The sequence below is a fragment of the Rhineura floridana genome, chromosome 3 (assembly GCF_030035675.1).
Source record: "Rhineura floridana isolate rRhiFlo1 chromosome 3, rRhiFlo1.hap2, whole genome shotgun sequence".
NCBI lineage: Eukaryota > Metazoa > Chordata > Lepidosauria > Squamata > Rhineuridae > Rhineura > Rhineura floridana.
In genome coordinates this window covers 130,019,921-130,034,022 of record NC_084482.1, presented here as the reverse complement: position 1 = coordinate 130,034,022, position 14,102 = coordinate 130,019,921, and the positions used below count along the sequence as shown (strand labels likewise).

The window sequence follows — 14,102 nt, the reverse complement described above, 5'->3', positions numbered from 1 at the left end:
GTTCTGAAATGAGCTTATGGGAAGCATCAGAATAGCATGGGGGGTATTTTCAATTTAACATTGTGGAATGTGAAAAACCCACACTGGCTATAGTATACAGCCATTCTAGTGGCTGTATAATATGTGTGTGTGTGTAGAAAAATGTGTGTGTGTGTGTTCTTGAATGCCCACAGGAATGGGAGAAAGGATCAAATCGACCCAAGAGGAATAACAACTAAAGACAAACAAACATATATACAGGCCTGAACCAAGAGAGCAGAGAGCAAAGTCAACCGTCTTTGGTGAAGGCAGAAAGAACTGAGATAAGGAGCCACAGGAAGTCCCTACAAAATTGAACAGCACTCTTTCTGTTTTCAGTCGCTAGGTGGAGCTAGCTACCCACCACCTGAGGTCATCTTTTCATGCACAGGAGAAAAAGCTACTGAACAAGCTGCTGTCTATTCCTGAAAGGGTAACAGGAAATGCTGGAGACTGCATGAATGGAATTGAACCCAGTGAACTACATCATAGGCAGACACCAGAAGGCCCTGAAGGCACACCAAGGATATCAAGTCCATTTGGTGTGAAGACCTCATTTGCGATACAGTAATGGTGACTATCTCCACTCTCTCCAGCATGAGACACATCTGGAACAGACTTGTGTTGAGTTGCACCCCCAGATGAGTGAGGGTTTGAGATGGAGAGAGCAAGCTCTTCTCCATGATGAATCTCTAGCACTGGAGTGGTCCCAGAACACATAAGGCCAAATAAGTAAAATACAAAGAAAAATATTGAATAGGGAAGGGAACACCAAACACACACACTACTGCAATAAGGCTCCCTCCACCAAATATCCCTTCTCTGGGTTCAACCACACCAACTCACATAAACGAGGTAAAAAGAACAAGGAAGGAACTGAATAAAAAACACAGCAACACAAAAGGAGAGAACAAACTCACAAGGCAAAGGAATGTAAGATAAACTCAAGGTTATTTAGTACCGTAAAGGATCCCAACTGTCACTGACCACAGGTAGGTCAGACTGGAGAGCAAGGTGACTCCTCTCCCTGGAGAGGAGGCAAAGGATTCTGGACCCTACCTGCCAATCCAGTGGAAGGCATCATCCCTACAACAGAATGTCTTCTATAGCCAACAGGCTGGGAGGAAGGGCGGAATATAAATCAAATAATAAATCAAATAAATAATAACAATAAAATATTCTCTCAGAAAGTTACAAAACACACACACAGCTTTGGCACACAAGGCTTTCTCTCACTACTCTGTAATAATTTCTTTCATTTTCAATTTGCTTTTGAGCAAAAAGTGGTACTTCTGAAATTAATGTTCTAAACATTTTAAAAATGAAAAAGATAAACATTCTGATGTTCTATGAAATTCTTTCCATTCTTGTAGATGCTTTATTAATAGCATACTGAAACTTTAATAAAGGATACACTGGGCATCACATTGCAAGATGCTGTCATCTGGGTGGTTTGGATGTTGCATTGCAATGGCCTGTGGGAACTCACTCAGCATTCTTTGTTGAAAAGCCTCCAGTCTCTCATAGTCATGGCCTCGACAAACATACTCTTTATTCTGAAAAGAAAAGAAAGAAGTGCGGAAGCCAATAAATTCCTAATATGTCAGTTTAGCTTTCTCCATATTGTAGGTAACAGAAAATTATTTGAAAACAAGTCTTTCGTATGTTATTGTTAAATCAAAACATTATGTGACCCAGAAAAATCTTAAAATAGTATTATTTAAAGCATTTCTAGGCTGTCTTTCCATTATCACTGATCTCAGGGTGGGTTACAATCAATAAAATGATTAAATTGAACATCCACAAAAAAAATCTACTACACAATTCAGTGAGAGTAACTAAAATAGCATGGCTAAAACAACAATCTTCACAACACCAACGTGGACTTGCAAGATGCAAATGCCTTCCATCAACAGCCTCACATGGTAAGATTCACATAAAGTGACACAAATATAAAGTAGTCAAGGAAACTAGTACATGTGTATCATGCAGGAGTGACTAATCTGTAGACTATATCTGGTTGCTAATCCTTTTTCTGTGGCCCCGAAGAACACTCATGTGGCAACAGCAATGGTGATTTAAAAAAGCAACACCGATCCAATTTGCTGCCACTGCCTCATTGTAGAGTACTTCCACAGTGCTTGGCAAGCACTTCCTGGAGAAACAGTGTGACTGGAATGCAGATTGCTCACTCCCCACCCCTGGTCACCAGACCAATCATCTCATGAGCAGGACGACGGATGATCTGCTTCTAGTCCTTGGATGGGCAGAGAGGGCAAGGGGGCAGTCTGAATCATGTGTCTATCTGTGTCTGTCTGTCTGTGTTACTTGGTGTGCATGATATATGTGTGTGCTTTGACGTTCATGTGCATGTCAGCTGTGTGGTGGGCACACCCAGAACTGGCATGTGGGCTCCAGAGGGGTTGGAAGGTGGCAATGCGGCCCTCAGATCCAAAACATTTAGCCATCCCTGGACTTCCGGGAAGGGTGACTTCGCCTGTGCCTGGCTTTGAGACGAGCTCTCGTCTCAGAGGAAGCTTTTTCAGTTTTAAAATCAGTCAGAACGTTTTTTTTTTACTGGTAAAGACTCTCTCCCGGGCAGGGAGAAATGTAGAGATTAACCACAAAAGCCTGTGTTTGTTGGGAGGACTGGATTTCATTAGTTTATGAGAGAAGGTTCAGCCAGCAGTGCCAGACGGACTTCCAAACAAGCTCTAACTGATTAAGCAACACGTTTATCTTTTCTTCAAAGGAAAACGGATTTTAACAGGCAAGCATCCTTCTTTCTATTTTTATCATCTGGTTTAAATTGTTGCAGCAAAAAGAGATTTGTCAATGAATCAGCTATAAAGAATCCCTGGGTGAGTTATAACTCTTCTCTTTCATTCACGAAATTAAGGAGGAAAGAAATTGAAAAAGCTTATCTTTGTTATTACTGCAAAAAGCTGGCCTGGAATTTGTGCATTTTAAAGATACAAACGGATGAGGGATTTCTATTCCGAGAAAAATAAATAAATAAATCTGATTTATGAACGTTTGGATTATATGTCTGGAACTATTTTTTTTTTGGTCTATTTCATTTTGACGAATCTGCTAGTTCACGATGCCACTAACTGTTTTGATGCTGTGAACTAAATTTGTTTTGCATTCCTGAACATATAAGAGACAGGCTGTGCTGTCTACACTGTGATGTCATCAGGCTTGGAATATTAACCCAATTGTTGCTGGAATAAGAAGTGGTTTTTTTTTTCCTTCGTGGTTTTAAGAATGGCAATCAAGAAAGTGGCTGAGATCCTGGAAGTAACTATGCTTCAGAAAATAATGGATGAGATTGAGATAACGAAACAAACCCTGAGACAGGGTAGACAGGAGATGAAATTTGAATTTGGCAAAATGAAGCAGGAGCTTAAAGAAATAGGGGATCTTGTGAGAGAGGAGGTTGATGAGATCAGAGATACAACTGGACAATCATTAGAAGATGAAAAAAGAAAAATTAAAGGGAAGATGCAAGCCCTGGAGATTGCAACAAATGTGGAACTGGAAAAAGATTTGGAGTTTATGGATATTAGAGATAAAATTTACTGTTTGGAATTTAACGTTGTCTCTGAAGAAATTAATGAAGATATTAGAGATAAAGCTATCAATGTCTTGGATAAATTTTTGGACTGGAATGATGTGATGCAGCTTGACATAGAAAAATCTATGGAATTAATTACAGATATGTGACAATGGAAAAACTCTCAAGAGATGTGCCAGTGCATTTCGTAAAAAAGAAGAACAGAGATATGACTTTACAACAATATTTCAGCAACACATTCAGAATTGATGGCAAGGAAATATTTGTGATAAAGGAAATTCCCATCAGACTCTTATTATATGACTATGGCTATGACAGCAAGATTATTATGGGATATTGATAATGGAAGAATGGCTACTGAAATTACTGGACTTAACAGGATTATTGAAGATGGAATTAACATTGATAATGGAAGAATGGCTATTGAAATTATTGGACCTAACAGATTTGATGAGATGGATTAATCGACATGTTTATTTGGAGAAAAATTGATAGATATATTTCTCAAGGAATTGAAACCTCTCTTTGACTTTTTGTGGAAAGAATAAAGTAATGTTTATGAGATTTGATGATTAATTAAGATAACTACTGGAGGAAAGTGATTTTGTAATATAATTTAAGAGACAGGTTTGTTATATATTGTAGACCTATAACTGATCTGCGACAAATCGGAAGTCAACATTTTATTTTATTGTTTAATTATTTTTGTTTTGTTTTGTTTTTGAAAATTTGAATAAAAATTAATGATAAAAAAAACAAAACATTTAGCCATCCCTGGTATAATATGCCTATCATAAAAAGAGGTCATTACTCCCCACAAATCATCACAAACCTATAGATTTACCCAGTAGTTAGGAATAAATTCTACTTTTTAATATCTACATTTTGATCTGGGGAGAAAAAGTAACAAACATAGAATCTTTATTAAGATACTTATTTTTTCTCACTATATCTTATTTAAAGCCACACATCAGTCACCACATACACATGAACTGGAAAAACCATTACATAATGGCTCAGTTGGCAATTTTGTGCTGGACAAGCAAAATTTAAGCTATTTATAACTTAAGTATATGTCTCTATATGAAAGGTAAATGGTTTATGAAGCAGTTATTTTTGGTACAGTAGAGCCCCACTTGTCGGTGCCCTGCTTTTTGGCGTTCCACTAATACGACGGCACCATGGGGGCGATCAGCTGTAGCGCGGGGAGCGCGCGCGCTACAGCTGAGTAGGGCCCCGCTTTCCAGTGGTTTTTGCTTTTCGGCAGAGGCCTGGAACGGAACCTGGCATATGAGTGGGGCCCTACTGTACTTTTGTTCTTTCAAATTTATTTAATCTAGGAAGATGTAAGCAATCAATAACAGTGTTAAAATACAGAAGACTATATTGAACTTTTGTCAGTAAAAAGAAGGTAAGAATGAGTAAGGCAACTAAAGAAATGCTAATTAATTCATTTCTAAAACCATACATCAACTTAAAATCAATGATGGAATTATTACTGCTAATTTTCCAAATTAATCACCACCAAATTAAACCGGGGCCCTGAAAATACTTCAGTTAGTGGTTCTTGTCATGCTAGCATGCCCCAGGCCTGCAACTAAGATGGCTGCAGAGCAGGGAATTGTGGGGTTTTTCCTTTTGATATTCTTTTGATAGCCTGGGACCCTGAAAGGTTAACAACTGGTTTTGCTAACAGGTGTGAGTGGGCAGTTTTACTGCCTCAGCTGAAGATGATTACAAGGCCCAGCTAACACCTTGTTATCAGTAAAGGGCCTGGTTCCGTCAAGGTCATAAACCTTGGGAAGTTTTAGGGAGGATGTGCCATATGGCTGGTGAGTTATGAGTTTTTTTACCTCATCATGAAGCCCTTGATTGGTTAATTGCCTCCGGCTGTTGCTAAGGCTTTTGCCCTAAGTATGGGCAAGAAAATGTAAGTTTTGTTCCTTGTTTGGGTTCCATCATGCCTACCTGATATGACCCAATTGGGATCCATCTTACCATCAGCTATCCTGACCCGTATCTCTCTGAGGGGAGAAGACTAACCATCTACAAGTCTCTCAGTTCTGTAAGTATAGAACAGGCTAGTTAGACTTTGTTATTTTTGTCTTTTGTTACTGAACTCTCTTATGTATTCTGCTGTACCTTGCCCCTTTGGGTGTGGTCTTTAAGGAGTTATATTGCTGCTAAAACTTGTGCACCTCTTTTACCTTTTTGTACTTTTATTCTTCTATTTTTTATTCTTTAATAAACTTAATTCTATTACTAGTGCGTGTTCATTTTCACAAGGAGGCCAATCCTAAATTCAGTTCTTGCCATCGATCACAACTACCACGTAAAATTGGAGTGTTTTGCCTGAGGCTTTTAGGAGCAAGGAGTGTATCTTGGCTCTTGCCCTGCAGAAGCCCTGGTGGGTGACTGGGCTCTGGGTTCCCCTTCGGCTCAGAGTGGCTAACCAGCAAGAAGGGTGGTGGCAGTTGACTACCTTGCAAGGTTGTTGCGAGCGTACACAGCCTTGGCAAAGGATAATTGCCAGGATCAATTGCCCTGGGGTGGGGATTGATTCCTGGGATGGTGGAGCATGATGGGAATACCCCTGGGCTTCCATTACAGTTCTTCCTTGGAAGCATCTGTCCATAAAGAGAAAGGAGCAGGACAAGCCTTTACATGGTAGTTTATTTATTTATTTAAAATATTTCTGTCCCGCCTTTCTACCCTACAATAGGGCACTCGGGCGGCTACAATAAAATAGCACACATATATAGTAAAATACACAATAAAAACACAAACATTACAGTAAATTAAAATGCATAAAATACAATTAAAATACATTAAATGCATTATGCACACACACACACATACAAACATACATACATGTATATATGTGCACTCACATATAAGAGAGTGAGAATAAAGTAACTTAAAAGATAAAAATAAAAGATAAAAAACTTTAAAAAGTGTCAGGCTGACCCGCCATTCTTCCATTAGAAATACTGCAACAAATTGAAATTACAGAATGAATAAAGATTCCCACTATACACGTAGGAACATCAGTCAATGCTATAAACAATGACATGTTATACATTTCAATTTGGGATAATTGTTGTACAGCAAACAACTCATAGATGCTCAGTGCTGCTATAATTAATCTCCTTAATACCCCTATAAATTTTATTTTTCTTATTTTCAGCATTTTCCCTACATTCTAATTACTGTGGCTTAGTAGCCTTTTGCTTACTTCTCCATTTTCACTTGTTTTCAGAGTAGCTCCCTATAAAAGTTATTTGTACAACAGCCCCTAAGATCCCAGTCTTATTACAAATGTTCACTAAAGAAAGAAAACAACCTACTTGTATTACCATTCTCCATGACCTCCCCAAGCCTTCAGGAATACTTGCCTTCCCCTTGCCTGGAGGCAGCCTCCTCAAGGTGAGGGGTTGCTCATCACAACCTCCAGACTGGACTGGAAGAGCAAAAGAGCCCCACAACCCTGTGCTATGATTAAACCTTAATATTATGCCAATTGCTCTGTCTGTCCCAGTATTCTAATGCTATGTTTGTCCCAGTGTTATGGAGTAATTTTCAGCTGATACAGCCTGATGATAGGAACAGATACTTGCAGCAATTATGTCCAACCATGTGCCCTCTGGACCCTGCTCTTCCTGGCTGCTTAAAGCTAGCTAGAGAGGGGTGGCCGGGTGTATCCAGGGTGTTGTGAATGCACCTCTGCATGATGGGACAGTACTCACCACCCTCAAAGAGGCGGTGATACGTTCACTCCTTAGAAAACCTACCCTGGACTCAATGGTGTGTGGTAACTACTGGTCAATTAGCAATACCCCTTTTCTGGTGAATGTGATGGAGAGGGTTGTGATGGAATAACTGCAAGTGCTCCTGGATGACATTTGATTATTTTGATCCATTTCATTCTGTGTCCAGGCCTGGTTTTGGGACTGGATAAGCCACAAACAGGGCCGGCTCCAAAGATTGGCCAGGTGGGCCCCTGAGGGCCCCCTCTGCTCCCTTTAGTCGATTCACAGCAGGATTACTGCTGCGGATCGCACACTGACAGCTCCGGAGCCCCCGCCATTCCCTTGCTTCAACCTACCTTTCTCGGCTGTTGTGTGGTTGCGTGCGGAGCGCTGCCCTTTACCAAGATGGCAGCTGAAGTTTCCCTAAGGGGCTGAAGTCTCTGACACCATCTTGGCTCATGGCACAGGGATAGCACGCATGCGTGCCATGAGCCAAGATGGCTGCAGAGACTTCAGTCCCTTAGGGAAACCTCGGCTGCCATCTTGGTAAAGGGCAGCGCTCCGCATGCAACCGCACAACAGCTGAGAAAGGTAGGTTGAAGCAAGGGAATGGTGGGGGCTCCAGAGCTCTTGGTGTGCGATCTGCAGCAACGATCCTGCTACAAATCACGGAAGGGGAGCAGAGGGGCCCAGGGCAGGCTTGTGCCCAAGGGCCCTGGAATATCTGAGGGCAGTCCTGGCCAGAAAGATTTCCTAGCAATGGCACTGTGCCAGAAGGAGAAGAGGCACCATATTCCAAGGTGAAGACATGCCTGGTTTTGCTGGTTGCTGGTGGACTCACTACCTGTTGTCTACACTGGGTGGCAGTGGCTCCCCAGAGTTTCTGATTGGAGTCTTTCCTAGCTAGAGATTGAACTTGGGTGTTTCTGCCTGTAAGGCAGGTGCTCTACCACTAAGCCACCACCACATCCTTTTTAGGGGTCTTTGTGCGGAAAACCTAGGGATGCAGGCATCTCCTCTCCTTGTGATAGCTCAAGATTCAGCAAGCCAGTAATACAGGAAAAACTTCAGCTGCAAGCTAGTGGTCCTGAATTGTCTGACCTACTCTTCATCACACAACTCAATCTTGCCTTCTTCCTCGCTAAGGGAGGTGAATGAAGTCTTTGATCTTTTTGGAGAGAGAACAGAAATTTAACTTACCATTAATTTCTGTTTGATATTAGCAGTGGAGGATATTCTACGTTAGGAATGACACCTCCCACTGGATTGACAGGCAAGGTCCAGAATCCTTTGTGTCCTCTCCAGGGGGAGGAGTCATACCACTCTCCAGTCCGACTGGCAGAGCAAGAGCAACTCCTCAACTCCACATCAACGAAGCCCAGAACTCCCCCCGGGCGCCAGAGTCAGAATCTGAGAAAAATATACTCAGATTAAAAATACAGCCAGACTAAAACGATAGGAATTCCAACCTTAACATTCCTGGTTAGGGATGGCCCTTCCTACTGGTTGTGATAGGCAGGGTCTAGAAACTTCTTAGTCTCCTCTCTGGGGGGAGGAGTCATCCCACCCTCCAGACCGAGCTGACAGAGCAAGAACTCCTCAACCCCATCAACACCAACCATGCAGATGTTTATTAAGCAGATGCCTGTACAAAGTAGTAACTAGGAAAAGGTAATAACCAGAGACAAAAACAGACAACTGGAGAAAAACTTCACACAAAATGAGATACACGCAGTACTAGACATTGTGTAAAAATGTAGGACGGTAGCAGAATGCCTCAAGCCCCCAACCCCTCGCTCCAGAAGGTCATAGCTGAGGAAGGAGAGGTGGGTGGAATGTCCTCCAGCCCTATCTACAAATAGAAATTCACGGTAAGGAAAATTTCCATTTTTGCTAGATAGGGCTGGAGGACATTCCTGGTTAGGGATATAACAGAGCAGTATCCACATCCCCAGGGTGGGCTTCCTCTGTGTGAAACTAGTGATTTAACACCTTCTGGAAAGCCTTGCTACCAAACATGGTGTCAGCTGGGGAATAGAAATCTATTTTATCATGTCTGATGAGGGTGTGTGGAGAGGCCCACGTGTCCCCCTACAATCCATGATTGGGAAACCGCCCTTGCATGATGCAGAGGTGGCCACCCCTCTAACAGAATGTGCTGTGATACCCACTGCAGGGTCCTTACCCAATGCCTCATAGGCCTGAGCTATGGCCACACTTAACCAGCGAGAGATGGAAGAGGTAAACACCTTCTTTCCCTTAGAGTTCCCCAAGAAAGACACAAATGATGATTTGGGACTTACAAACTCCAGTGTGCAGCTCCCCTAATGTCCAGAGAGCTTCGGCTATGGGGTGGTATACAAATGCAATAAATAAATAACGTCCAACAGGTGCCACCTATGTTCCTGAGTGCAGGAAGGAGATGGGCAGAAAGACAGCAAGTCCACCTCCTGAGACCTATAAAAAACTGATGTGATGGCCACCAAAATACTGTTGTATAAGTCAAGGTGTTCAGAAGGCAGGTGGCCATAGGGTCTAAGAGTGAGCCTGCTAGTGCCAACAACATCCAGTTTAGGTTCCAGGTTGGAAACCTGTGAACCGTCTGTGGAGAAACGAGAACCACCCCTTTAAGGAAAAGCTTAGAGCAAGTGGTTTGAAGACAACAGGGAACCCCCAGACTAGAGAATATACTACTGAAGGAAGCTGCCTGGAACCTGAGGATAGCTGCACTAAACTCTTTGTCCAAACCTGAGTGTAAAAAACCCAGGAAACCCTGAACAATACTGGAAAATGGATCCACCCAGATTTTTGAGCACCAGCTCAATGTCTCAGCCCAGATTACTCATGTCCCTGTCTGTTCTGAGGAGAAAAATCTAACGTTTCCACAGGAACAAACCTGAAATACATAAGATTTCTTCCCAGATATTTCACCCCTTATGTTTCCGAGGGAGGAGGGAACAGACATAGCCAACCTGAAGTTTGACTAGGTTTAAGGGAGTCACTTTGTGTAACCCTTCTACATAAAGGGAACACACTAGGTCTTCGGATGACCACCATCTGACATGATCTATAATCTTTCTCCAGTGAGTACACTACACATATCCACAGCCCCACGCCTTGACCTAAGCACAACACAAGGATACCTTGTCACCTAAGCTTGGGCATCCCCAATCCCCCCCCAAAATCTTGATAAGCACCCTTTGTTCCAGCTGACAACCTCTGGGTAAAGGGACCTCACATCAGCCATCAAGGCAGAAACCAGGGAAAGCTAGACCAATTCAAAAACATCATGAAGAGAACCCACTCAGCTCTCCAGACAGTACTGAAGGGGTGTAGGAAAATAAACCACCACTGTGGGCTGTTTGACAGGAGCAGAAGGGAACATTTTTATTTTATTTTATGCCCTGTGGCCAGGAACTGGGATGAGGGCTCGGGTGCCACAGGCTGTTCCTTAATTTACCGGAAAAACTGCCTGGCCAGAGCCAAGTAGCCAGGGGTAAAATATCAGGTGTGGATTCCAATTTGTCCCCTGAAAACTTAGAACAGAAGCAGCCTCAGATTTCTGGTTCCACAAGAACTGGGTACAAACTGCTGGGACAAACTGCTGGAGGAGCTCAAATGGTGAGATCCCACAAAATGGCTGCCAAAAGAAGATCTGTGGGATTTCCTCCAAATATAACTTGTAGCTCCCAGATGCCCTGGCTTGTATTTCTCCTTCATGTAGGATATCTCCCCCAAGGGGGATACCTCTTAATATCCTGGGAATATATATAACATCTAACCAGGATAGAGACTAGGATCCTTGCTGCAAACACAAAATGCTTCTTTGCCTATTTAGTAGGCAGCTTTGATACATGAGAACGCCCATTCTGTGTCCCACACATCATCAAAAGCCTGAGGACAATAACCAGCTTTGCACCAGTCGACAGAAAGCCTTTTTAGCTCCCACTGAATTCGACTGGGCATGGGCATCGCCTCCCCCCTCAGTTTCTGAGAACTGCAGCATTCTGAGCATCTTCGGAAGAAGGGATTGAAAAACCTCTAGGGCAAAGAGACAAGGTTGCGTGTGGGTCATCTCTAGATCCTTTCCCGATGACTCCCCCTCTTCCCTGTCAGCTTCAGGAGAATCATCCAAATTAGACAATGCCTCCTGTTGGCCACAGACCTGCTTGGGTGACTGTCCTTGCACCTGCAACCCCTGGACCATAGTGGCTCCTGCGCGCCCTCTCCTGTGTAGAGCTCATACAGCTCCATGGTATACTCCAGAGCTGAGAGTGATGAAACAAGATAGGAGGCGGCTTGAGCGGAAATGGAGGCGAACTCCCGACGGATACAATTATGCGCTGGTTAGTGCTTCTACTAAGCTGTATGTAGGAGCGGTGAGGGCAGCGAAAAAACAACATTTTGCTGCCACTATTAAATCATCTCTGTGCCGCCCAGCGGAGCTCTTTCGAGTTGTCCGGGGGCTTCTTCATTCAAACCCTCAGGACACGGTGGAATCATCGGTGGCCCGCTGCAATCAGTTTGCTGATCACTTCCAGAATAAGATCTCATGCATCCGCTGGGACTTAGACTCTCAAGTTATAGCAGTTGATCCTAGTGAGATGTCCGGAGCACAGTCTTGTCATGTTTTGTTGGATGAGTTCCAGTTGGTTCAGCTCGAGGACATGGACAAGGTGCTTGGACAGGTACGTGCAACCACTCCGGTACTGGATCCTTGCCCCTCTTGGCTAATAAAAACTAGCAGGGATGGAACAGTTAGCTGGGCCAAGGAAGTGATAAATGCCTCTTTACAAGAGGGAGTGGTCCCTGGCTGTCTGAAAGAGGCAGTGGTGAGACCACTTCTGAAAAAGGCTTCCTTGGACCCAGACAATTTTAACAGCTACAGGCCAGTGGCGAATGTTCCATTCCTGGGCAAGGTCTTGGAACGAGTGGTTGCTGGCCAGCTCCAGGCGCTATTGGATGAAACCGATTATCTAGATCCATTTCAATCGGGTTTTAGGCCCGGTTTTGGCACCGAGACAGCCTTGGTCGCCCTGTATGATGACCTATGTCGGGAGAAAGACAGAGGGAGTGTAACTCTGTTGATCCTCCTTGATCTCTCAGCGGCTTTTGATACCATCGACCATGGTATCCTTCTGGAGAGGCTCACGGAGTTGGGAGTTGGAGGTACTGCTTGGCAGTGGTTCCGCTCCTACTTGGCGGGTCGTCTCCAGAAGGTAGTGCTTGGGGAACATTGCTCGACACCGTGGGTTCTCCAATATGGAGTCCCGCAGGGGTCAGTTTTGTCCCCCATGCTTTTTAATATTTACATGAAGCCGTTGGGGGAGGTCATCAGGAGTTTTGGAGTGCGTTGTCATCAGTATGCTGATGACACGCAGCTCTACTTCTCCTTTTCATCTTCTTCAGGTGAGGCTGTCGATGTGCTGAACCGTTGCCTGGCCGCGACAATGGACTGGATGAGAGTTAACAAACTGAGGCTGAATCCAGACAAGACTGAGATGCTGTTGGTGGATGGTTTCTCTGATCGGATGGTGGATATATACCCTGTCCTGGATGGGGTTACACTCCCCCTAAAGGAGCAGGTTCGTAGTCTGGGAGTCTTTTTAGACTCTTCCCTCTCACTTGAGGCTCAAGTAGCCTCGGTGGCAAGGAATGCGTTCTACCAACTTCGGTTGGTAGCCCAGCTACGTCCCTATTTGAGTAAAGAGGACCTTACATCAGTGGTACATGCTCTGGTAACCTCGCGTTTGGATTACTGCAATGCGCTCTACGTAGGGCTACCTCTGAAGACAGTTCGGAAGCTACAGCTAGTGCAAAATGCGGCAGCCAGACTGCTAACAAGAACTAAGCGGTCTGAGCATATAACACCTGTTCTAGCCCGCTTGCACTGGCTGCCAATATGCTTCCGGGCTAGATTCAAAGTGTTGGTATTAACCTATAAAGCCTTATACGGTGCGGGACCACGATACCTGTTGGAATGCCTCTTCCGATATGAACCGGCCCGTACACTACGTTCTACTACGAAGGCCCTCCTCCAGGTTCCAACTCATGGAGAGGCCCGGAGGATGGTAACAAGATCTAGGGCCTTCTCAGTGGTGGCCCCCGAACTATGGAACAGTCTCCCCGAGGAAGTGTGCTTGGCGCCGACACTGCTTTCTTTTCGGCGTCAAGTTAAAACCTTCCTTTTCTCTGAAGCATTTTAATTTAATGTTAATTTAATTTTAAAATTTTGCTGTAATTGATTTTAGACTGTCTTTATGTTTTATTGTACCATATTGTGATTTATTGTATTTTCTATGTTCACTGCCCAGAGAGCTATTGCTAGTCGGGTGGTATATAAGTTTAACAAACAAACAAACAAATAAATAAATATATGGGGTATGCATGTGTCTGAGCATCCGATCGGTCCTATTTACTCATAACACCCTCTATCAGTCCACTGCGTCCAGTGAGATCCTTGTCTCACGCCATGGGAGCTGCCTGAACCCCCCCTACACAATATGACAGGGAATGGGAGCATGTCACCCAGGTTGATGTCAGGGGGTGTGCCACCCCAGCTGATGCTAGGGTAGAAAGAGAGGGGGATCTGGTATAGTCTTGGCGGGAGAATGAGGAAGAGGCAGGCAAAGCCATAAAGTGGCAGCTGTAGCTGTTCTGCGCTTAGGAAAAAAGTGCGGGAAACCGCTGCAATGGTGAACTGCCATAGCAGGTAGCACGCCTCACTGGTTCTTCTCCTCAGAAGGGGGGAGAGCCAG

The 14,102-nt window shown here is 43.9% G+C and overlaps 1 protein-coding gene across 7 annotated transcripts in view; it reads right to left on the bottom strand.

Moving 5' to 3' along the window:
- DOCK3 (dedicator of cytokinesis 3) overlaps positions 1-14,102 on the bottom strand; it is a 463,693-nt gene that overhangs the window by 93,763 nt on the left and 355,828 nt on the right. For all 7 annotated transcript variants that reach the window (XM_061617883.1, XM_061617886.1, XM_061617884.1 and 4 more), the window contains exon 40: positions 1,433-1,574. In XM_061617883.1, the coding sequence (XP_061473867.1) occupies positions 1,433-1,574 (142 nt within the window). The remainder of the gene's footprint in view (positions 1-1,432; positions 1,575-14,102) is intronic.